The following is a 24,841-nucleotide window of genomic DNA, read 5'->3' on the forward strand; positions in this document are numbered from 1 at the left end:
ATGAAAGCCAAGGAACACACCAGATAGGTCAGGAATAAAGTTGTGGAGACGTTTAAAGCATTGATAGGTTATGAAAAAAATATCCCAAGCTTTGAACATCTCACAGAGCACTGTTCAATCCATCATTTGAAAATGGAAAGTATGGCACAACTGCAAACCTACCAAGACATGGCCATCCACCTAAACTGACAGGCCGGGCAAGGAGAGCATTAATCAGAGAAGCAGCCAAGAGGCCCATGGTAATTCTGGGGGAACTGAAGAGATCCACAGCTAACGTGGAGGAATCTGTCCACAGGAGAACTATTAGTCGTGCACATCACAAATTTGGCCTTTATGGAAGAAAGAAAGTCATAAAAAGTCCCGTTTGCAGTCTGTGAGAAGCCATGTGGGGGGCACAGCAAACATGTAGGAGAAGGTGCTCTGGTCAGATGAAACCAAAATTAAACTTTTTGGCCTAAAAGCAAAATGCTATGTGTGGCAGAAAACTAACACTGCACATCACCCTGAACACACCATCCACACCGTGAAACATGGTGGGGGCAGCATCATGTTGTGGGGGTCCTTTTCTTCAGCAGGGGCAGGGAAGCTGGTCAGAGTTTATGGGAAGATGGATGGAGCCAAATACAGGGCAATCTTAGAAGAAAACCTGTTAGAGTCTGCAAAAGACATGAGACTGGGGCGGAGGTCCACCTTCCAGCAGGACAACGACCCTAAACATACAACCACAGCTACAATGGAATGGTTTATATCAAAGCATACTCATGTGTTAGAATGGCCCACTTAAAGTCCAGACCTAAATCCAATTGAGAATCTGTGACAAGACTTGAAAATTGCTGTTCACAGATGCTCTCCATCCAATCTGACAGAGCTTAAGCTATTTTGCAAAGAAGAATGGGCAAAAATGTCACTCTTTAGATGTGCAAAGCTGGTAGAGACATACCCAAAATGACTTGCTGGTATTTAAATGTACGCCACATTTTTCAGAAATTGAAAACATTTTGAAAATCATTTATCATTTTCCTTCCACTTCACAATTATGTGCCACTTTGTGTTGGTCTATCACATAAAATCCCAATAAAATAAATTAACGTTTTTTATTGTAACATGACACAATGTGGAAGATTTCAAGGGGTATGAATACTTTTTCAAGGCACTGTATATCCTGTTTCTGTAATAAAAAAAAAAAAAAACACTATACAGCTACAATACTCAGATTGCATGGAATGGAGAAATACAGGGCCTCCACATTCAAAGACACTAAATTCACCTTATCTGGTAAAGTTATGTCTTGCAAAATCTTTAATCACAATCCTTTGATGGTAAGGATTCAACATCTTCCTGTAAAAGGACCCATTACTGTACATAACAGGTAATCTGGGAGTATCTCTAAAATTTTATGGTGCTTTGGAAGAGCAAGGAAAGTAGCCACAACAGGTTTTTCTACTTTTAAATATTTGGCTATTTCACATTATCTTGAGAGGCTTTAGTCATTTGGAACAATACCTTTTAAAAGTTGTCCATCCTGTCCTTAGAAATTTTTCTATAGCAGTCTTTGTTGCTCTAAAGTTTCCTGCATGTCCATTCATATTTGTCCTTATCTATTACAACTGTATTTCTGCCTTTATTGATCAGTTTTATCAACAAACATCTTTGAAAGGCTCAGTAGTGCATTTCTATATAAAACAGATTATTCTCTAGGATCAGTGAGATATGGCTGCAAAATTTGCATTTGTAGAAATGGATGGTGAGTCCCCTCAACAAGTCCGTTGGGACCATTGTGGACACTTGCAAGAATCCTGCGGTTGATTCTGGAATATGGGTAAGATTGACAGAATACAGCCTTTTTGTGTTTTTTATGTCTAAATGTGCATGTACATCAAAATAACATAATTACAAATGACAAAGAAGAATTGGTCTGAAGAAGGAGCTGTTGTGAGCATGCTCCTAAACCGGTTACCGGCCATTCCACCGCCCATGCCTCGTCTACGGCCGTACGGTCTTTCTGTGAGGTATGCGGTCCGCCGCAGCCACACTCTGATTCAGCTCCCGGATTGGTTAGGCCGCTGGCAGCTTCCACAGCGGGTACACAGTGAATTAGGAAGGACGCCGGGCCATGACGCTCCACCTTTGCTATTATGTAAGTCTTGATATGAGCCTAATTACTGCTTCACTAAGTGGCGCCTTCTCTTTACTCTGCTTACATGTGGGATCTCGCTTCAGCCCTGTAAGAGCTGCCCTCGATGATAGCACCAACACTGTGCTTTTGGAACATTCACCATCAGTCTTGTTAACATTTCACCTATCAAGACTGTCTAATACAAAGGACTCATCCCCCAGCAAGAGCGCCCATTCATTTCCCTTTATCAAAATAATATACATTTCCACTTTCCACACATCCTGCTGATAAATGTATACCATATTTGAATAAGTCCAGGTGACCCTTGAGGACTATTCTGGACATAGGATGGAACCTAGGATGGAACCAGTTGGAATCACCACCACGACGCTACCTGCACGGATTTTGAATGTTCTCCTTGTACCTGCATGGGTTTCCTCTGGGTACTCACACACTCCAAAGACATGCTAGTAGGTTAATTGGCTCCTGTCTAAATTGGCCCTACTATGTATGTATGAATGTGAGTTAGGGATCTAAGATTGTAAGCTGCTTAAGGGCAGGGACTAATGTGAATGTATAATAAATGTGTGTAAAGAGCTGCGTAAATTGACAGTGCTATATAAGTACCTATAAAAATTAAAATAAACCATTCTACCACTCTAATACATGCTATTGAATATCCATTATGCAGTATGTATTATCCGTAAGCTACTTAGAACTATTATTGTCATTGACTATTTGAAGTTGAGCCATGTGGAATGGCACTTATTGATCGTTGAAAATAATCCAGTCTTAAGCTAACCTCATCTATGACAACTGGGTGCATGAAGTGTATCAGCTGGAAAGCTATTTTAGTCCCTTTGTAATGGTCGATAGTCCCATTGTGCATACCCACAACTTTCCTTTTTCCTGCCTGTGAACATAAGATATCCAAGAGAAACCAGACAAAACAGGGCAGTGTTGCTTGTCTTGCCCCAGGTAATGCTAAAGGAATGTTGGGTGATTGTCTCAAAACAAAGCAGCAAGGGAGCCTTTTTTTTTTCTTGATCTTATAATAAACATTCAGCAGCTGAGGATGGAAAATAGCTTGACGAAATCCTACTTTTCTGATGGCATACATGTCCAGGAAGTATGATGTCTGGTAAACATGCAAGCCAATTTTAACTGAGCAAACCAGTTATTAAATACACAACACTGTTTAAAGATCTTTTCAGCAATTAAAAAAATCAAACAAACAAGGTGTGAAATAAAGAGATTGCTTCTATCAAAAACCCCTTTGTTTACCTTTCACAGCCTCTGGGTAAGAAAGAGTATTGCTTAGTAAAAACGTAAAGCCCAAGTATTAACAGTATACAGTGCCTTAAAAAAGTATTTATACCCCTTGAAATTGTCCAAATTTTTATCATGTTACAACGATAAACGTAAATGTATTTTATTGGGATTTTATGTGATAGACCAACACAAAGTGGCACATCATTGTAAAGTGGAAGGAAAATGATAAATGGATTTAAACATTTTTTTTTTACAAATAAATATGTGAAAAGTGAAGCCTGATTCTAGCCATTTTTGTGCTTTTAATTTCTAAATGCACAATCCCCCCTTTGTAGAACCACCTTTCACTGCAATTACAGCTGCAAGTCTTTTTGGGGATGTCTCTACCAGCTTTGCACATCTAAAGAGTGACATTTCTGCCCATTCGTCTTTGGAAAAATATTCAAGCTCGGATGGAGAGCGTTTGTGAACAGCAATTTTCAAGTCTTGCCACAGATTCTCAATTAGATTTAGGTCTGGATTTTTACTGGGCCTATCTAACACATGGATATGCTTTGATTGAAACCATTCCATTGTAGCTCTGGCTGTATGTTTAGGGTCGTTGTTGTGCTGGAAGGTGAACCTCCACCCCAGTCTCAAGTCTTTTGCAGACTCTAACAGGTTTTCTTCTAAGATTGCCCTGTATTTGGCTCCATACATCTTCCCATCAACTCTGACCAGCTTCGCTGTCCCTGCTGAAGAAAATAATCCCTACAACATCATGCTGCCTCCACCATGTTTCACGATGAGGATGGTGTTTTCAGTGTGATGTGCAGTGTTAGTTTTCCACCACACATAGCGTTTTGCTTTTAGGCCAAAAAGTTCAATTTTGGTCTCATCTGACCAGAGCACTTTCTTCCACATGTTTGCCATGTCCCCCACATGGCTTCTTGTACAGTGCACACGGGACTTCTTATGGCTTTCTTTCAACAATGCCTTTCTTCTTGCCACTCTTCCATAAAGGCCATATTTGTGAAGTGCATGACTAATATTTGTCCTGTGGATAGATTCTCGCACCTGAGCTGTGCATCTCTGCAGCTCCTCCATAGTTACCATGGGCCTCTTGGCTGCTTCCCTGATGAATGCTCTCCTTGCCCAGCCTGTCAGTTTAGGTGGACGGCCATGTCTTGGTAGGTTTACAGTTGTGCCATACTCTTTTCATTTTCGGATGATGGATTGAACAGTGCACTGTGAGATGTTCAGAGCTTGGGATATTTCTTCATAACCTAACCCTGTTTTAAACTTCTCCACAACTTTATCCTTGACCTGTCTGTTGTGTTACCTAGCCTTCATTATGCTGTTTGTTCACTAAGGTTCTCTAACAAACCTCTCAGGGCTTCACAGAACAGCTTAGTTTACACTGGGATTACATTACATTACACACAGGTGGACTCTATTTACTAATAAGGTGACTTCTGAAGGCAATTGGTTCCACTAGATTTTGGTTAGGGTATCAGAGTAAGGGGGGCTGAATACAAATGCACACCACACTTTTCAGATATTTATTTGTAAAAAATGTTGAAAACCATTTATCATTTTTCTTCCTTGTTACAGTTATTTGCCACTTTGTGTTGGTCTATCACATAAAATCCCCCCCCCCCCCCCCCAAAAAAAAAAAAAAAAAAAAACATTTACGGTTTTGGTTGTAACGTGACAAAATGTGGAAACTTTCAAGGGGTATGAATACTTTTTTAGGCACTGTATGGCCTATTTCTCTAATAAAAAAAATCACTATTCAGCTAAAATACTCAGATTGTATGGAATGAACAAATACAGGGCCTCCACATCCAAATACACTAAAGTTGCCTTATCCTGTAAGGTTATGTTTTGCAAAATCTTTAACCACAATCCATTGATGGTAAGGATTTCAAGGGGTGTGAATACTTTTTCAAGCCACTGTATACAGCATGAATCAATGCAATACTCACTTGTGCTAATTCAGGAAGAGTTTTAAAAAACTGCAATATTGAAGAACAACCAAATAGATTTCAACAGCTGTAGTCATATAGGAAAGGGGAAATATATAGAGTGATCCTTTAACCACTTCCATGCAGAGCAGTTAGACCCCCTTCCTGCCCAGACCAATTTTCAGCTTTCAGCACTCTGACACTTTGAATGATAGTTGCTCAGTCATGCTACACTGTAACCAAACAAAATTTTTATCATTTTTTTTCACACAAATAGAGCTTTCTGTTGGTGGTATTTGATCACAACTGTTTTTTTTTTTTTGTCGTGATATAAGCAAAAAAAGAGCAACAATTTTGAAAAAAAAAAAACACTTTTTTTTAGTTTCTATTATAAAATTTTGCAAAAAAATAATTTTTCTTCATACATTTGGGCCGATATTTATACTGCTACGTATCTCTGGTAAAAATAACCCAAATTAGTGTATATTATTTAGTCTGTGTGAAAGTTATTGAGTCTAGAACCTATGGTACCAATTACTGAAAATTGATCACTCCGGATGTACTGACTGCCTATCTCCTTTCTTGAGGCCCTGAAATGTCAGGACAGTACAAAAACCCCCCAAATGACCCTTTTTTGGAAAGTAGACAGTCCAAGGTATTTAGTAAGAGGCATGGTGAGTTTTTTCCACAATTCTTGGGAAAATTAAGAAAAATTGTTTTTTTCTTTTTTTTCCCCACAAAGTTGTCAATTTATAAGCTATTTCTAATACATAGCATGTACATGGCAAAAATGACACCCCAAAATACATTCTGCTACTCCTCCTGAGTATGGCGATACCACATGTGTGATACTTTTACATAGCCTGCCACATAAAGAGACTCAACATCCAAGTAGCACCTTCAGGCGTTCTAGGAGCATAAATTACACACATCATTTTCTGACTAACTATCACACTTTTAAGGCCCTAGAGCACCAAGACAACGGAAACACCCACAAAATGACCCTATTTTGGAAAGCAAACACTCCAATGTATATCCTAGCAAACACTAATAGTATATCCTAGCAAGCGGCTTGCTATGGGGGCACATGGAGATAAAGAGGAGCCAGGAGTGTCCGCGGGGGACCCGACAAAAGGAGGATCGAGCTGCTCTGTGCAAAACCATAGCACAGAGCAGGTAGGTATAACATGTTTGTTATTTAAAAAAAATATATACACATATATATATATATATTTGTACTTTTAATATCACTTTAAAAGTCTGCTATATAGAATTTCCCCTTCCTACATTTAGTGAGAAATTGGATGTGGTACTTTTCTGAGATTAGCCTTTTCCCTGTGTTTTAAATGGTAGGCAGATGAGTTAGACCCTCTCTCAAGTTTTTAGTGCTATACAGTTTGTGTCCCCCATTGGGGAGATACACCACTCTATTTGTATTGGGGACCACTGTCACTGAGACAAAGAGGCAGGAAATCCAATATTTTATAGTGGTCCTCAAAACAATAGGTAAGGGGGAATCTTCCAACGGGGGCACCCGATACATGAACAACGGTCTCAGTGAGGAATACCCCTTACATTGGGAGAATTTTTCCTCCTACATCCTGTTAGATTGCTGGGACAGCAATATTTGAAAAAAAATGAACTGGCAGGGGTTTATACCCTTCCTTGCTATATCCAACCTAGATAGCAAGCAATTGTGCTGCAAGTTTGAAAATGACTTGCTAAGCTATTGCTAGACTTGCAAGACTTCACAAGTTTGTTGCACAATTGCAGCAAGTCCGCATTGCATGACTCCTGATCAACTTTCTTTGCAAACATTCTGCATGTCTGATGCAAGTTCTGGTTCAGTTAAGTTGTGCAAAAGTCATCCTGCCACAGGGGTCACTGTGGATGAATTTTCCCGCTGTAAACTCACCATTGCAACTTTGCTCTTGCTAGAGACTTGCCACACAAATTTGCTACCATCTGAACCAAATAGGTTTATCTTGGTCTCATCAGACCACAGGACATGGTTCCAGTAATCCATGTGATTAGTCTGCTTGTCTTCTACAACCTTTACGCAGGTTTTCTTGTGCATCCTCTTTAGAAGAGGCTTCCTTCCGGGACAACAGCCATGCAGACAAATTTGATGCAGTGTGTGGCATATGGTCTGAGCACTGACAGGCTGACCCCCCACCCCAACCTCAGCAGCAATGCTGGCAGCACTCATACATCTATTTCCCAAAGACAACTTCTGGATATGACGCTGAGCATGTGCACTTAACTTCTTTGGTCGACCATGGCAAGGCCTGTTCTGAGTGGAACATGTCCGGTTATATCGCTGTATGGTCTTGGCCACCATGCTGCAGCTCAGTTTCAGGGTCTTGGCAATCTTCTCATAGCCTAGGCAATCTTTATGTAGAGCAACAATTCTTTTTTTTCAGATCCTCAGAGAGTTCTTTGCCATGAGGTGCCATGTTGAACTTCCAGTGACCAGTATGAGAGAGAGCGATAACACCAAATTTAACACACCTGCTCCCCATTCACACCTGAGACCTTGTAACAATAACAAGTCACATAACACTGGGGAGGGAAAATAGCTAATTGGGCTCAATTTGGACATTGTCACTTAAGGGTGTACTCAATTTTGTTGCCAGCAGTTTAGACATTATTGGCTGTGTGTTGAGTTATTTTGAGGGGACAGCAAATTGACACTGTTATACATGCTGTACACTCACTACTTTACATTGTAGTCAAGTGTCATTTCTTCAGTGTTGTCACATGAAATAAAATATTTACAAAAATGTGAGGGGTGTACTCACTTTTGTAAAATTCTGTATATATATATGTATATATATATATATATATATATATATATATATATATATATATATATATATATATATATATATATATATATATATATATATATATATATTTATACTGTATATACCAGAGTTTGTGGACTCTATACTTTCCTACAGACTAAATGTATCTACGGTATTTGCAAAATATTATAACAGAAATAAAGAAAAATGAGAGGGGGATTTCAAAAATGTTTTTTTTTTTTTTCATTTATTTAGTAAAAAAAAAAAAAAAACAGCAAGAAATGCTACAGCTTTTAAACTTAGAAAGTAATGGTGAAAGCTGATATGCTAGCAAGCTACATTCTTGAACTAAGTTGCTCAATTGTGCACCTGTAAAATTGTTAAATACTCCAGTCATGTCAGAAGGATATATCAAATGTTCAATAAACACAAAGCACTGACCCGTGAAGCACCAGTTGGAAGTGCAGTACATGTATAGAGACCATTGACTGCATGATAATATTGGCTATTTCTTCTCCATATAATGATAGCGCTAAATTAAAACAATAAATTGAATTCACAAAAAGCCACATAGACAAATATTTAAAAATTCTTTAAGCACTTTTTTAATATATAAAATATCCATATAGATCATTATAGCTTAAAAACCTACGTAAAATGATTTTAGTAGTGGCACCATGCCTTGAGCTACCAAACACAAATGTACAAATATAATATCTATGTCTTTGTGCTAATTCCTTCTCAACATTTCATCAGCTGGTCAGGGAAACACCGGTTTTTCGATGCATTTGGAGCTTTGTTTAAAAAATTCTGCTCTTGTATGAACTGTCCGGCAGTTAACATAATAGCGCAAAGGAATGAACATAAATGTTTAGCAGAACTTCTAATTTGCATACTGCCTTTTTGCCACTACAAGCCAGAAAATAAAGGGAAGTGTGATATATTGTACATCAGTAATAGATTTTAAAGGGTAACTCCGCTTTCATTGTAAAAAAAATTAGTAAGCAAAAAGTAATATAGAATAAACAATTGCTTTATTGGACACTGGAATTGCTGGGGCTTGTGGTGCTACCCAGACACTGAGTGTGATCATTGCTAGTGTTAGACTATTCTTAATTCCTATTTTGTGAACAGTTGGAACTGAGTTTGTCCCCTCCATCCTGGTCTCTTCTTCCCTATCCCTGTTATTAATTCACACGCACAGTTTCAGATAGCTAGATTTGTATAGTGGTCACCTTCCAGTATATTGGTAGTTAGGTTTCTTGCAAAAAAATGTATATGGTCTGGAAATTTTTAGCTAGTTTTTCCTTCTTGCTGGATAATCAGCAAAGGCTAGAGCCAGGTTAGGCTTCTGGTGGCCGCTTAGGGATCATTAGCTTAGAGGTCCAGTCGCATGTCAGATTAGAAACTATCAGGATGGGACTAGAGCACAGAGTAGTAGTCTGACTCTGAATTCCAGTGCCACACCACATTGCTTACTGGTGAGAAACTGCATTTCGCATCTGTATGACCACATATCTTGTCTTTAGGTCTTCAACACAAAGACATATGCTGTATCATCCTCAGCAGCCCTTGAAACTGGACTTTGCTGCAACATTTATCTGGAGGTATCCCTATTAATAACATATATATATATATATATATATATATATATATATATATATATATATACCCAGGTATATGTGCACAATTCCTCCAGGATTCCTATTGGGCCATTTGCTAATAATCCCTGTTTGTTCCCAATTACTTTGTTTAGATTTGTACTGATCAATTTCCCAAGAAGGGAATCCCCACAGAGGCCCTATCCTTGGTGAAGGCAATGACAACTTTATTACCAAGACCACTCTTTCAGATAGGGACAGGGTCAGAACCTCTAGTAGTTCTTTGCTGTATGAGTACCTGTTGGGAGATATTACCTGAAACCCCTTCATAATAACTCAAGTGGCAATGAAAGAGATACCGACCTTCCCCCATTCTACTAAATATGTACTTTATTGTTTGGTCTGTCCTGGCTGGAAAGGTACTTCTCTGTTCCAGCCAAATGAGATACACAGAAAGTAAAGTGGAAATCATCCTTACAGGTAAAAAAAAAAAAAAGCTTTTGAGCCTTCATTGCTGTATCCAAAACTGAAGGTATAATTTAAAGCCAACCTAATCAAAATCTTAGATGAAGTTTTATGGTAGATGCAGAAGATTTTAACATTTTTTTTTTTTTTTATTTCTTGGTAACATATCTTTTGTTGACTTTCGGGACCTACACACCTGATGTAGCCATTAATAGGGGTCCCACCCTTCCTATTACCTGTTTTAAAAAGTATTTTACATTATGAAAAATGCAACAAGAGAAGAGAAAACTATAAAACTAAATACTCAGGAAAAAGTTGTAAATGAAACCTGAAAGATCTCATTGTTGGAGTTTCCAGGATGTATGGGAAAAGAGGGAATCTCCCAGCCAACCAGGCTCCATCTATACCTAAGAACTTTTGGGTAGACTTTAGGGAGAAAGCCAAAAATAAAGGGATCATGTATGGTTTCATCCAAAATACACACAACTTTCACCCAAGATTAACAAATTTTTTTCAGTTAATCTTTGACATAGCACTAGGGATCCTGAATCATGAACAATCATGTCTAACACAGTAGAATAGGAAGAATATTAGTCAAAATAATAATAATAATCGTTAATATAATATTAATATGCATAATTTAACATGCCTTTCAAAATTCTTTGCACAAAATAAACTGATCTGACTAATATCTTCTAGGTTAATGAAGGTTCCTAACATGACAGCAGCATTAGGGCTCTTCCCATTCAGGACACTACCTACATTGAGATTGCATGTTCTCCCTGTGCTAGTAGGTAAATTGGTTCCAGTATGTATGTGAGGTAGAGGACTAGATTGTTAGCTCCTTGTGGGCAGGAACTGATCTCAATGTACTATAAGTAAATTTACTGCACTTAATGTTGATGCTACAATATTATCTGTGACAATTACAATAACTACTACTTTGAGGATAAATAATTTATAACATACAAAATGACTTACCTTCGTACAACCAGCTGAAGATTCTTGTAGGAACCTTTTACAAGTGAGATGGCTTCACTTCTTGAACTGCTTAGTTCCACATCATTGATTCTGATCAATTCATCTCCCACTTGAAGTTGACATTCCAGTGCATCAACTTTCCCTCCTTCCTCAATCTGTAGAAGTAAAAGAAGTATTTGGAATTTAACATATAGACATCATAGCTAATAAGTAACCAGGACAAAAATATGTGGAAACAGATTGATCATAAGCTATGCAAATTTGGGCCAAATCACATTATTCCTGCATGTGGGGAGGTTTCAGATGACTTCAGATGTTGGCATCAATCATTTAAACTTTCTTCAAACAAGGACCAGCAATCGGTACTGCTCCATTAGTCCTATCAGTGGAAATCTCAAAGGAGCAAGAGCAAGAGGAAGAAGAGTAATAATAAAGTTAAAGTGGAAGAAAAGTCTAATTCTAACTAATTTTAAAATGTTCTCTCCCCCTTCTCCTATCTATGCTGCCTAACCTGCATATAAAAGATCTGTGTACTTACCTATTTTTAATTGGTGCTGCCCACGTGATCTTACAGCTCCAGTTAACCTGGGTCATTGAGCGGCTGTTGCAGGTGAGAGGAGGGATCATCGACAACAGCTGGGCCATGGGAGCCTATCAATGATATAGCAGCTCCCAGATTCCCCAGCCATCATCAACCATTCCCTGAGCCAAAGCTTCAGGATCACATGACCAAACTGGAGTGGATTCAAAATAGGTAAGTAAACACATCTTTTTATACAGGTAAGGTAGGATAGACAGGAAGGGGAGGGGGAGGGGAGGGTATATTGTTAAGAATAGTTAAACTTAGGCTCTTCTTCCACTCTAAGGTATTAAAATGTAGTAGTCCACCCTTCTTGTCCTCCATTCATTAGCCATATAAATAAAAGAGAGATTTATAAAAGACATACTGTTTAAATTTACATATTTCACCTATCTGCTATTGGCAGTATATTTCCCTGAGATACTTGTAAAGGAGGAGTCAAGTATCTTCCATTCTGATACATCCATGTAAATTTACATATGAGATGAATGTTATTCAAATTTTTCTATAAATCAGCTACTAATTTAATTAAAAGTTTAATCTACATACATTCCTGGGTTATCTACATAGTCCCCGGATTACAAACATCCCACTTACAAACGACTCCTACTTACAAACGGAGGGAGACAACAGGAAGTGAGAGGAAATCTCCCCTTATGAAGGGTAATTCATTTCTGTAAGAGTTGGGAAAAAGGTTTCCCCACTGAAGCTTTATCGCCAATTCTGGTTTCCACAACAACCCAAATTTTTCAAAATCCAATTGTCATAGGTACAGAAAGTGGAGGTGAAATCTTCGGAACAGGGGCACAGACAGCAAAACAAATGTTACAGGGGAGTTAACCATTCCCTATGCTATCAAAAAAATGTAAAAATAATTTTTTTTTGGCTGGAGCTACACTTAAAAAATGTACCTGTTCCGACTTACAAACACATTCAACTTAAAAACAAACCTATAGATCCTATCTTGTTTGTAGGATGGGGACTGCCTGTATTTGTAAGAATCAATAAATGCTTTAAAAGAATTCATTGACTTCTATATCTGTAGGTGCTATGGAGTATTTAATCCTCAAAATTGAGAGCGAAAACTTTCCCTTTCATTTTATTTCAATAGACCATTTTATTCCCCCTGCCAGCAGTGACTTGTCCTACCTTTTATATAGGTAAGGGAGTTAGCAAGTAGAAGTGCGCAGCTGCACACAACCACCTTCACCCATTCATGTCCATAGGCGGCTGGAGCACTAGGGCATTCCGGGCACCAAAATACACAGCATGCTTGGGCTATTTGAACAAATTCACCCATATGCACAAACTTTAAGGAGTTCTAAGCTCATACTCTTTCATTTTATAACATCAGCATTATAATAGAAATACAAACAATAATTATTTCTGGCCATCCAATATAAACTTCTGTAGCTACCCTGCCCTAAGCAGGGATGACTGTCTAAATTTAGTCTTGTTAGAGGGTAAGTTCACCTTTACCACCTTTATGCAGCTAAGGGGCCACTGTAGATAAAATCGAACTGTGCAGCTTTGGCTAAAGTTGAATACAGTGTAATGTCTTTGTTATAGGTGTAGGCAATTTACATACCTCATGGAGCCTGACTAGCATACTCCCAGGACATTGCTAGGACGTTACTAAGTGAGGCCTACTTGTTACTGCTCACCTCCACTATCACATGAGTGAGCTCCTTCTCTGATTCAAATCCCCTTACTTGCTCTTTCTCTCCCCTGATGCAATAGTTCTGAGCTCAGCGTTTGAGGATCACTCCTGTGACAGAGGAGGTGAGCAGTAACAAGTAGGCCTCACTTAGCAACATCCTAGCATTGTCCTGGGAGTCTTTCAGTCAGGCTTGTAGGAAGAACATTATTCATCTTTAGTCAGAGCTGTATGATTTGTTTTTATCTACAAATATTTCTTACCTGCATAGGCAGTTTTTTTTGAAAAGGTGAACTAACCCTTTAGCTGAGAGACAGTCCAATGTGATTTGTAGTCTGTATTCATTTGGTCATTTCTTGTTTTCAGTGTTGCTGTTCTCCCTGCTGCCAGTAGGTGTCACTTGAATCTGAGGCCATAATAATACTTGATTTGACTATTTATGCCGCCACCCCTAAATATTGGGAGCTAACCTTGTGAGGTTATTTTACTTCTAGGCTTTGGCCTAAGAAGGGTGTATAGTGTGCAGCTGTTTTAGCTAGGCCTTCGGCCTAGGGGACCTTTGCATGTGCTTGGTGCAAAAGCCAGAGAAAGCTTGCCTGTCCCATGAGGTTCTGCTGATGGAATGATGGAAGTCCTTGGCACATGGATCCTAGCAGGCAATAAGAATTTGGAAGGAGAAGTGGTGCCTGAGAATAACAGAGGTGACTCTGCCATTGGTGATCCTGAGGACAAGGAACTCAGGAAGAGGCTGTGAATTCATTAAGAGGCTCACTGAGGCTGTTGCTGCTACTATGGAGGCTGTTTCAGGTACAGGTTGCTGGTTTCAGCTTGAAGGCCCTTTTTGCTTGTACTGTATGTTAAAGATGGAGTTCTCAGTATAGTAAGGATGTTCTGAATCCTCCACACTTCTCATTCAGTGAGCTGCTTTTTGTAATTAATTCTTTAAATCGACCTTAAAGTGACTGGCGTCCAATTGCTACACACCATCCAATTTTCAGTCATGGATATATCCCTAGAAAAATACTAGCCCGCCTTGCCTTGGAGGTACCTCTGCTGTTTACTTTTGATTTCTAAGGACTACATATCCCATGGTACCCTGCTGTCTGCAAGCAGTGGTTCCTGTACCTCCTGAAACTTTTCATCTCAGTATCTCTGTAATTCAGAAGGCAGACTATGAAATGCATGACACAGCAGGGCTTACTCGCAGGACATAGTGAATACATGTAGCAGAATTCAAGGAAGTAAATGCATGGGGATCTTCACAAAGATCCCAAACTTTCAAGGTCATTAAGATTAAAAGGGGTAGGCTATGAATAATTGAAAGTCAATGTGGAAATGAATATATGATTTTACTTTTTAGCCATGGATACTCTTTAAAGAATATGTTAGCCCAGCATTTAATATTCCTGATATGTGCCTGCTTTACCATGTATTCATATTATGAAGTATGTTGTTCTCTTTGTATTGCTTCCTTTGTGTGAAATGCCTGGGGATCCCATCAGTCCCTCTGCTTTCCTGTTAAAATTTGACCACATTAGGCAAGAGAGCACTGGGTGGTCAGTTTTCCCTCTGTGCTGGGAACCCAGCCTGTTCTCCTCCAATCATCAGACTTGTCCTGACAAGCCCCCCCTGCACAGCCATTCACTAGGAAGACTAGTGTGATGCGGTTTCTCCTCCCCATGCTCTCTGATAGATATATATATATATATGAATCCCAACCACGACACTACCTGCCTGGAGTTTGCATGTTCTCACTGTCCCTGCGTGGGTTTCCTCCAGGTACTCCGGTTTCCTCCCACACTCCAAAGACATGCTGGTAGGTTGATTGGATCCTGTATAAAAACTATCCCTACTGTGTATGTATGTGAGTTAGGGACCTTAGATTGTAAGCTCCTTGAGGGCAGGGACTGATGTAAATGTGCAATGTATATGTAAAACGCTGCGTAAATTGACAGCGCTATATAAGTACCTGAAATAAAATAAATAAATAAATAAATAAATAAATAATATATATTATATATACAATATATATATAGAGCTGAGGGATATGTATATACATTATATTACCAAATATAATATATATACATTATATTACCAAAATTATTGGGGCGTCTGCCTTTATACGCACATGAGCTTTATTGGCATACCAGTCTTGGTCCATAGGGTTCAATATCGAGTTGGCCCACTCTTTGCAGCGATAAAAGCTTCAACTCTTTTGGGAATCAGTCCACAAGGTTTAGGAGTGTGTCTATGGGACTGTTTGACCATTCTTCCAAAAGCGCATTTGTGAGGTCAGGCACTGATGTTGGACAAGAAGGCCTGGCTCACAGTCTCCGCTCCAATTAATCTCAAAGGTGTTTTAGCAGGTTGGAGTCAGGACTCTGTGCAGGCCAGTCAAGTTCCTCCACCCTAAACTTGCTCATCCATATCTTTATGAACCTTGATTTGTGCACTGGTCCAAATCATGGTGTGGGGTTGTTTTTCAGGGGTTGGGATTGGCACCTTAGTTGAAGTGAAGGGAACTCTTAAAGTGTAAGCATTTGTTGCAAGCGGTTTAGATAATTAACAGGTGTGTTGAGTTATTTTGAGGGGACAGAAAATTTACACTGTTATACAAGCTGTACGCTCACTACTTTACATTGTAGCAAGGTGTCATTTCTTCAGTGTTGTCACATGAAAAGATATAATAAAATATTTACAAAAATGTGAGGGGTGTACTCACTTTTGTGAGATACTGTATGTATATATATATATATATATATATATATATATATATATATATATATTGCAATTTATTTATATTTTAAATTGAATTTGTTGTTTTATAAGGTGAGGGTTCACATATATTTTAAGGTCCATAGAAATGTAAAGTAAACAGCAGAGGAGAAGCTGCAAAGCATGCAGGGAATCCAAGAGGTTGTGAAAAGATATGGCCTGCAGACAAGCAGCACTCACAACACAATAGGAGATTTTTCAAGTAATATTATATTAGATTATCAAATATAACTATTGTTTGTATTGCTATGACCATAGAACTCTTTTAATGCAGAAAAATTCATTATTTAAAACACATATATATTCCCACACAAGATTCTTACATTTTCCCAAAGGGATTACATTTGAAAAATGCAAAATCTTAAGTGGAGAAAAAGTATAAATAGATTCCTAGTGTGACACTGAGTGACCTTACCATTTATTTCAGGTATTTTGTCCTATACATACTGCAAGGTATATTCTGTATACTCAAAAAACCCATCGCAGGACCTTGTACTCCATCATAGGAGTGACAAGGTCCTTGTGGGCATCAACTACTTGCGTGACCACTGAAACTTTTTTAGGCCCCCAGCCGCAACGAACACCGACTCGGAGACAAACAACTACACACAGGTACTACCAACCATAATAAAGGAAGCCGTACCCAAGATGGGTCCCTACCAATGTACATTTTCTTTATACTCAAAAAACGAAAACCCATAACAGGACCTTATACCCTGCCGGCTGCCATGACAGAATCTTCAAAAAACCTTAATACCCTCTCACCATGGAACTCAATTAATGCGGGAGGGTGGGCTGTGGTCCCAAGCAATCTGTCCTTCGACTGATGACTTCCAAGACCCTCCTACAGATCCCCTTACTGCAGCCCCACCTTCTCCAGTCCTCCCCACCAATCACATATGTACTTTTAAAAGAATGCTTCCCAGTGATCAGAAGCCCTTTCCCTATGTCAACCCCTTTTAACCCTGTCATGCCGGCCCTTCGTCCATGCTTTCTTCTTTTAACTTCGGCCTATCTTTATTCCTGATGTGCTGTAATTGCAGCTGGCTTGTTAGCATTCTTCCACATTCTTACCAGCTTTATATTCTGTTTACGCAAAGACCATTATTTTTTTAATCCTCTAAACGTTACCCCCACGAACATTCTTCCTTCAGTTACAAAAGCATCTTAGGATCCCAGCAGAGCTGAAAAAATCTGAAATAAAAATGTTTGCGCCTACTGAGAAACGTCAGACACTGTTCACTTATAAAAGGGAACTATGTGTAGCATACCATAGATTTCAGCAAAAGCCACTTAAACTAGTTGCAGAGATAATAATCTATGCAAAATGTTTTAAAGCATGAGTCCAGGCAAAACCTAACTAACACTAAACCTGCTCTGTGCCGCATTCTATACCTAATCTATCTAACCCTGTAAATAAAAAAATCGCTGTACTTACCTTGTCTGCACCCGATCCAGTCAGGTCTCCAGCAGTGGAAGCTCTGTGCAGGAGAGGACTGACATTGGCTATAAATTGTCTGGGAAGTAATGTCCCCAATAGAGTTACTATACAGCTGATGCTAGGACCGGACCAGATCGGATGCAGTATAGGTAAGTACAGTGATTTTTGCTTTACATGGTTAGATAAATTAGGTTTAGAATGTGGCACAGAGCAGGTTTAGCGTTACTGCCGGTTCACACTTGTGCGATGCGGGAACGCTGCGAATATGCAGCGTGATCCCGCATCGCATCCGCACCTCTGGCAGTTCCCACTGCCATATGCGATACGCAGGGGGTGTCAATTAAATGTTAACGACACCCCAAGTTTGATCGCATATCGCAGTGCGATCTGACAGTTTGCACAGAATCGGATCACACAAGTGTGAACCACTGTGCGATCCGATCCTGATGCGGCTGAAAAAAAGGGTCCTGTGCGTGTTTGGTGCGTATGGCTGAATTCGCATCTGCACAGGAGATCACATGTAATGCAGGAGCAGTGCGCTCCGAATTACATGCGATCTAGCAAGCCACACAAATGTGAACCGGCACTTAGTTAGGTTGAGCCTGGACTGCTACTTTAACGCTTCTAAAAATAAACCTTTACTGACAGAAGTGAACAGGCTATAATTGCTGACCTTCTTCTGAAAATACTAGTTTCTGCCTGTTTCTGGCTCCAGTGCTTTCTAAGTTATTCATCCAGAAAAAATATGTACCAAGTGAAGTCAGAGTAAAGTTAGAACTTCTAAACTGCATACTTTTTCCATTACTGGGGGCATTGAATGAGTCTGACAGCTAGGCAACTACCATTTTGAACATTGGAAGTTAGCAATAGCAGCCTCAAATTTCTCTTAGGCTGAGCTAAAACATTAAGCCTGCGGTCGCACCAGGTACAATTTACAGTGGTGCAATTTAAAGCCTGACTTCAGCACTCATTCTGCACTACTTCAGAACTACTTCTGTGAGATTTGATACAACTTCAGTGCTATTTCATTGAGAGGGGCTGTCCACGTCACAGGGAGGAACAGTGATGTTATGAACAAAAGTTTAACTAGCAAAGTGTTAATATTTAACTTCTTTCAGGCTGAAGTAGTGCTGATATAGACACAGGTACGATTTACATTATAATGTATGGCAGTGAAATTGTGCTGAAGTCTTGAAAAAGTCCTCAAATAGCGCTACTTGAAATAGTACCTATTAAGACTCTGCCATAGAAACACAGTGGATGCTACTTCAGGTATGATTTGTAAATCTCATGTAGTACCTGAAGTCATGCTGGTGTGACCGTAGGCTAAATAATTGATTCATTTCTAAAGTGTTTTTCTTCCTGGCAACAAAAGTACTTTATATGCTGTTGGTGCAGGTGATTCGGCAGCCATCTCGGGCATTCTCAGCAGTATATCTTGGTAAAGGCCAATTTAAGACAGGCCAATTCACCTACCAGCACATTTTTGAAGTGTGGGAAGAAAATGGATTACTGGAGGAAATATATGCATGCCCAGAGAGAACATGCAAACTACATACAGATAGTGTCCTCACTGGGACTCAAACCAAGGAAGGCAGTGGCAGAAGAGCTAAAGTGAGCCAAGCTTACCTGTGTTTGTTTCGAGGCAGGATTGCAGAATATGGCTAAATTTGAGGTGGCCATTGAAATCAATGGGAGCCAATGTTAAGAAACAATAATTGACAATCTATAGGCAATTGATTGTCAAATAGATGGCATGGGGCTTAGCACTGCCTTGGAGGACATGTATCATAACAAACATTTTTTTTTTTTTTAATTACACTTGAAGGGGAACAATGTTTTTCATAATGCTTTAAAGCAGTTGTATACCCAACTGTATACCCAATTAAAAAAAAAATTAAAATTCAGCAAGACAGTGGCATAATGTTCTAGTATGCATTGCATATTAGCACATTATGAAATACTTACCTTAGAATGAAGACCCTGCAGCAGCGCCCAGTCACTGCTGAGGGGGCTGACATTTTCCCCCGGCGTTTCTTCCAGGTTTCAAGGGCCCCGGCGAGCCCTCGGTTCCAGCAAGAAGCTCTGAAGTTCTGGCATGATATGCCAGACAATATGCTGGACCTTAAGATCACATGTGGCTGCATGCAGGGGGAATATCTCCTAAACGGTAAAGGTTTTGGAGATATTTCTTTCAACTACAGGTAAGCCTTATTATAGGCTAGCTGTAGTTAAAAATAACAAAGCAGGGTATACAACCGCTTTAAGGCCAACATTAAAAATGCTAAATTCCTGCTGTCTCTTCATCTTGTTCTGCTGGCTGCACCACTCAGTAAACGGACAATGTCATGAGTGGCTCATGGAGGCTGCCAATATTGAAATCTTCTTTGGGAAAGTTACCGTAATTCCCTAGCTGTCACATTGTTGCTTTGGCCTCAATACTGTCAGAGTAGCTGACCTGGACCAAGTATAGAAAAAAGTGGCTCTGTTACGTTTCTGACTCTCATTTAATGCATGCTTGTTCTGGGTCTAAAATTCCAAAGAAATTAAAACAGAATAAAATGGAATTCAACTGTATCTGAGCACCACAAACTGAAAACATCATTTATTTTTAGTATTCAAAGAAAACTCACCCATCCATCCATGTCTCCATGCTTTATTTTGCTGAGAAATTACTTTGAAAAACATCCCTAGCATTTTCAGCCACGGCCATCTTGAATAAGGGCAGACAATTCATGTAGCATTTACTTTCTGGAATCCATCCAGAAAAGCAATGCAAGGCCTCATACTTCGCTCATCACATAGCCACTCTAAATTCCTACAGTTAGAATTATTTTTTTCTTAATGGTCTGAAGCTGAACCAGTAAAACTGTGAAGATGTGCTTAGATTTGTCCTCTGTATTTGACAGGGAGAGCGGCTCATTTGATAAAAGGCTGCAATTCCATTAAACATACGAAAAATCTCCCATGGCTACACTAGATTTAATATACCTCATTAATATTATACAAGATTTATATAGCGCCAACAGATTACGCAGGGCTTTATAACTTGAGGATAGACAGTATAATTACAATACACTTTAATACAGTAGGAATCAGAGGGCCCTGCTCATTAGAGATTACAATCTAAGAGGGTCAAGAGATACGAGAGGTAATAACTGTGGGGGGACGTGCTGATGGAGAAATAAATGTACAGTTGTTAGGTGGGGGCCAGATAGGCTTCTCTGAAGAGATGAGTTTTCAGGGATCGTCTAAAAGTAGACAAAGTAGGAAATAGTCGGACAGATTGAGATAGAGCATTCCAGAGGATGGGAGAGGCTCGGAAAAAGTCCTGGAGACAAGCATGGGATGAGGTGATAAGAGAGCTAGAGAGCAGGAGGTCTTGGAAGGAGCGAAGAGGACGATTTGGTTGGTATTTAGAGACCAGGTTAGGGATGTAGTTGGGGGCCAGGTTGTGGATGGCTTCGTAAGGTACTGTTAGTAACTTGAATTGAATTCTCATACTAAAGTTAAAGCAGAACTAAAATCTCAAGTAAAAAAACTGTAAGCAGACATTAGACATGGTGGTCATGTCTATCTACAGATTCAATTAGTATGAACACTCATTTTCCTTCAAAAACTGTTTTGCTAGTAATCTTATGCCTCTAATTAACCAATATACACCGCTCAAAAAAGATTAAAGGAACACTTTGAAAACACATCAGATCTCAATGGGGAAAAATATCATGCTGGATATCTATACTGATATGGACTGGGCAATGTGTTAGGAATGAAAGGGTGCCACATCATTTAATGGAAATGAAAATTATCACCCTACAGAGGGCTAAATTCAAAGACCCATCTGAAAATCAAAGTGAAAAAATGATGCAGGAGGCTAGTCCATTTTGCTGAAATTTCATTGCAACAACTCAAAATGGTACTCACTATTTTTTATGGCCCCCACGAGCTTGTATGCATGCCTGAGAACATCTGGGGTATTTCCTCCCAGATCTTGATCAGGGTATCACTGAGCTCCTGAACAGACTGATGTGCAACCTGGTGGTGTCAGATGGACAAAATATAATGACCCCGAGGTATTTTATTGGATTTAGATCAGGCGAGTGTGGGTGCCATTTAATGTTATCAATTCCTTCATCCTCCAGGAAAAGGCTGCACACATGAGGCCAGGCATTGTCACGCACCAGGAGGAACCCCAGACCCACTGCACCAGTGTAGGGTCTGACAATGGGTCCAAGGATTTCATCCTGATACCTAATGGCAGTTAGGGTGCTATTGTCTAGACTGTAGAGGTCTGTGCGTCCCTTCATAGATATGCCTCCCCAGACCATCACTGACCCACCACCAAACAGGTCATGCTGAACAATCATACAGGCAGCATAATGTTCTCCATGGCTTCTCCAGACCCTTTCATGTCTGTCACATGTGCTCACTCGGGGTGATTCTGCTTTCATCTGTGAATAGCCCAGGGCTCCAGTGGCAGACCTGCCAATTCTGGTGTTCAATGGCAAATGCCAATCAAGTTTCACAGTGCCGGGCAGTGATCACAGGGCCCACTAGAGGACTTTGAGACCTCAGGCCACCCTCATGAAGTCTGTTTCTGATAGTTTGGTCAGAGACATTCACACCAGTGGCATGCTGGAGGTATTTTTGTAGGGCTCTGGCAGTACTGGTGCTGTTTCTCCTTGCACAAAGGAGCAGACACTGGTCCTGCTGATGGGTTAAGGACCTTCTACGGCCCTATCCAACTCTCCTAGAGTAACTGCCTGTCTCCTGGAATCTCCTCCATTCTCTTGTGCTGGGAGACACAGCAAACCTTCTGGCAATGGCACGTTTTGATGTGCCATCCTGGAGGAGTTGGAATGCCTGTGCAACCGCTATAGGGCCCAGGTATCGCCTCATGCTACCAGTAGTGACACTGACCCTAGCCAAATGCAAAACTAGTAAAAAAACAGTCAGAAAAGATGAGTAGGGAAAACAATTCCAGTGGCCTCCGCCTGTAAAACCATTCTGTTTTGGAGGTCGTCTCATTGTTGCCCATCTAGTGCCCCTGTTGCTAATTTCATTAACACCAAAGCAGCTGAAACTGATTAACAACCCCCTCTGCTACTTAACTGACCAAATCAATATCCCAGGAGTTTAATTGACTTGATGCTATACTCTGATTAAAAAGTGTTCCTTTGTATGTCGTGCAAGTTGATAACATTCACGTTTTTTCTTTTTGCCATTCTATTCATATCTCCTTTTTTTTTGTTCCTTCCTTTTATGTCACTTTGTATTTGCTTTTTAAATTAATAAAATTGTCAGTTTTCAAAAAAAAAAAAAAGTGTTCCTTTAATTTTTTTGATCAGTGTATATAAATATATATATATATATATAAATCTATATTGCTGGGGGCCAATTCACCTACCAGCACATTTTTGAAGTGTGGGAAGAAAATGGATTACTGGAGGAAATATATGCATGCCCAGAGAGAACATGCAAACTACATACAGATAGTGTCCTCACTGGGACTCAAACCAAGGAAGGCAGTGGCAGAAGAGCTAAAGTGAGCCAAGCTTACCTGTGTTTGTTTCGAGGCAGGATTGCAGAATATGGCTAAATTTGAGGTGGCCATTGAAATCAATGGGAGCCAATGTTAAGAAACAATAATTGACAATCTATAGGCAATTGATTGTCAAATAGATGGCATGGGGCTGAGCACTGCCTTGGAGGACATGTATCATAACAAACATTTTTTTTTTTTTAATTACACTTGAAGGGGAACAAAGTTTTTCATAATGCTTTAAAGCAGTTGTATACCCAACTGTATACCCAATTAAAAAAAAAATTAAAATTCAGCAAGACAGTGGCATAATGTTCTAGTATGCATTGCATATTAGCACATTATGAAATACTTACCTTAGAATGAAGACCCTGCAGCAGCGCCCAGTCACTGCTGAGGGGGCTGACATTTTCCCCCGGCGTTTCTTCCAGGTTTCAAGGGCCCCGGCGAGCCCTCGGTTCCAGCAAGAAGCTCTGAAGTTCTGGCATGATATGCCAGACAATATGCTGGACCTTAAGATCACATGTGGCTGCATGCAGGGGGAATATCTCCTAAACGGTAAAGGTTTTGGAGATATTTCTTTCAACTACAGGTAAGCCTTATTATAGGCTAGCTGTAGTTAAAAATAACAAAGCAGGGTATACAACCGCTTTAAGGCCAACATTAAAAATGCTAAATTCCTGCTGTCTCTTCATCTTGTTCTGCTGGCTGCACCACTCAGTAAACGGACAATGTCATGAGTGGCTCATGGAGGCTGCCAATATTGAAATCTTCTTTGGGAAAGCTACCGTAATTCCCTAGCTGTCACATTGTTGCTTTGGCCTCAATACTGTCAGAGTAGCTGACCTGGACCAAGTATAGAAAAAAGTGGCTCTGTTACGTTTCTGACTCTCATTTAATGCATGCTTGTTCTGGGTCTAAAATTCCAAAGAAATTAAAACAGAATAAAATGGAATTCAACTGTATCTGAGCACCACAAACTGAAAACATCATTTATTTTTAGTATTCAAAGAAAACTCACCCATCCATCCATGTCTCCATGCTTTATTTTGCTGAGAAATTACTTTGAAAAACATCCCTAGCATTTTCAGCCACGGCCATCTTGAATAAGGGCAGACAATTCATGTAGCATTTACTTTCTGGAATCCATCCAGAAAAGCAATGCAAGGCCTCATACTTCGCTCATCACATAGCCACTCTAAATTCCTACAGTTAGAATTATTTTTTACTTAATGGTCTGAAGCTGAACCAGTAAAACTGTGAAGATGTGCTTAGATTTGTCCTCTGTATTTGACAGGGAGAGCGGCTCATTTGATAAAAGGCTGCAATTCCATTGAACATACGAAAAATCTCCTATGGCTACACTAGATTTAATATACCTCATTAATATTATACAAGATTTATATAGCGCCAACAGATTACGCAGGGCTTTATAACTTGAGGATAGACAGTATAATTACAATACACTTTAATACAGTAGGAATCAGAGGGCCCTGCTCATTAGAGATTACAATCTAAGAGGGTCAAGAGATACGAGAGGTAATAACTGTGGGGGGACATGCTGATGGAGAAATAAATGTACAGTTGTTAGGTGGGGGCCAGATAGGCTTCTCTGAAGAGATGAGTTTTCAGGGATCGTCTAAAAGTAGACAAAGTAG

At 39.7% G+C, this 24,841-nt stretch overlaps 1 protein-coding gene across 2 annotated transcripts in view; it reads right to left on the reverse strand.

The window, feature by feature from the left end:
* SHROOM3 (shroom family member 3) overlaps positions 1 to 24,841 on the reverse strand; it is a 565,109-nt gene that overhangs the window by 458,878 nt on the left and 81,390 nt on the right. For both annotated transcript variants that reach the window (XM_082260159.1, XM_082260158.1), the window contains exon 2: positions 11,189 to 11,343. In XM_082260159.1, the coding sequence (XP_082116285.1) occupies positions 11,189 to 11,343 (155 nt within the window). The remainder of the gene's footprint in view (positions 1 to 11,188; positions 11,344 to 24,841) is intronic.

The sequence above is a fragment of the Pelophylax lessonae genome (assembly GCF_965119305.1).
Source record: "Pelophylax lessonae genome assembly, chromosome: 1".
Taxonomy (NCBI): domain Eukaryota; kingdom Metazoa; phylum Chordata; class Amphibia; order Anura; family Ranidae; genus Pelophylax; species Pelophylax lessonae.